Source organism: Eimeria mitis, genomic scaffold (genome assembly GCF_000499745.2).
Source record: "Eimeria mitis Houghton genomic scaffold, Emh_scaff1456, whole genome shotgun sequence".
In the NCBI taxonomy this organism is placed as follows: domain Eukaryota; phylum Apicomplexa; class Conoidasida; order Eucoccidiorida; family Eimeriidae; genus Eimeria; species Eimeria mitis.
Window position 1 is genome coordinate 4662 of NW_013569317.1, and position 1231 is coordinate 5892.

The following is a 1231-nucleotide window of genomic DNA, read 5'->3' on the forward strand; positions in this document are numbered from 1 at the left end:
CCAGCAGCAGCAGCAGCACCAGCAGCAGCAGCAACAGATACAGCAGCAGCAGCAGCACCAGCAGCAGCAGCAGCACCAGCAGCAGCAGCAGCAGCAGCAGCAAAACATCGTTTTAGTGCAGCTCCCCTAGCAGCATCAGTATTTTCTGAGGCAGCGAAGGGTGCAGCAGCAGCAGCAGCAGCAGCAGATGCACTAGCAGCAGCAGCAGCAGCAGGAAAAAAACCACAACCATCACCATCATCATCAGCATCACCAGCAGCAGCAGCAGCAGCAGCAGCAGCAGCAGCAGCAGCAACACCTGTTGCTCTGGTTGCAGCACCGCGAGGGTTTTGTGAGGGTGTAAGAAGAGCTGTCGGTACAGTCGAAGAAGCGTTGAGGGTTTACGGGCCCCCCATTTATGTAAACCACCAAATCGTACATAATGAATATGTTTGTAATCAACTACAGGTAAACCCTAAACCCTAAACCCTAAACCCTAAACCCTCAAAAGTATTAAACTCTTACACTTTCTAGCTCCTAAACTATAAACCCTAAACTATAAACCCTAAACCCTAAACCCTAAACCCTAAAACGTTTCTAACGCTTGCGCTCTCTAACCCTTAAAATATAAACACTAAACCCTAAACCCTAAACCCTAAACCCTAAAACCTAAACCCTCAAAAGTATTAAACTCTTACACTTTCTAGCCCCTAAACCCTAAACCCTAAACCCTAAACCCTAAAACATTTCAAAGGCTTAAACGATCTAACCCTTAAAATATAAACACTAAACCCTAAACCCTAAACCCTCAAAAGTATTATACTCGCACACTGTCTAACCCTTAAACCCTAAACCCTAAACCCTCAAAAATTTTGAACTTGCACACTCTCTAACCCGTAAACTATAAACGCTAAACCCTAAACCCTAAACCCTAAACCCTAAACCCTAAACCCTCAAAAGTATTAAATTCTTACACTGTCTAACCCTTACACTATAAACACTAAACCCTAAACCCTAAACCCTCAAAAGTATTAAACTCTTACACTCTCTAACCCTTAAACCCTAAACCCTAAAACATATAATATAATATAATATATAATACCCTATATAACATAAAATATAAAACAGAATATAAAACACAAAATACACCCCAACAAAGCCAACAAAAAAAAACAAACAAATAAATAAATAAATAAATAAACAAATAAATAAACAAACAAACAAATAAATAAATAAATAAATAAACAAACAA

The 1231-nt window shown here is 39.8% G+C and overlaps 1 protein-coding gene across 1 annotated transcript in view; it reads left to right on the forward strand.

Annotated features, from left to right (window-relative positions):
* The window catches only part of EMH_0037370 (uncharacterized protein), a gene marked incomplete at both ends in the record, with an annotated part of 6773 nt that overhangs the window by 381 nt on the left and 5161 nt on the right, over positions 1-1231 (forward strand). The window contains one exon of the mRNA XM_013495173.1: positions 1-331. Within this exon, the coding sequence (XP_013350627.1) occupies positions 1-331 (331 nt within the window). The remainder of the gene's footprint in view (positions 332-1231) is intronic.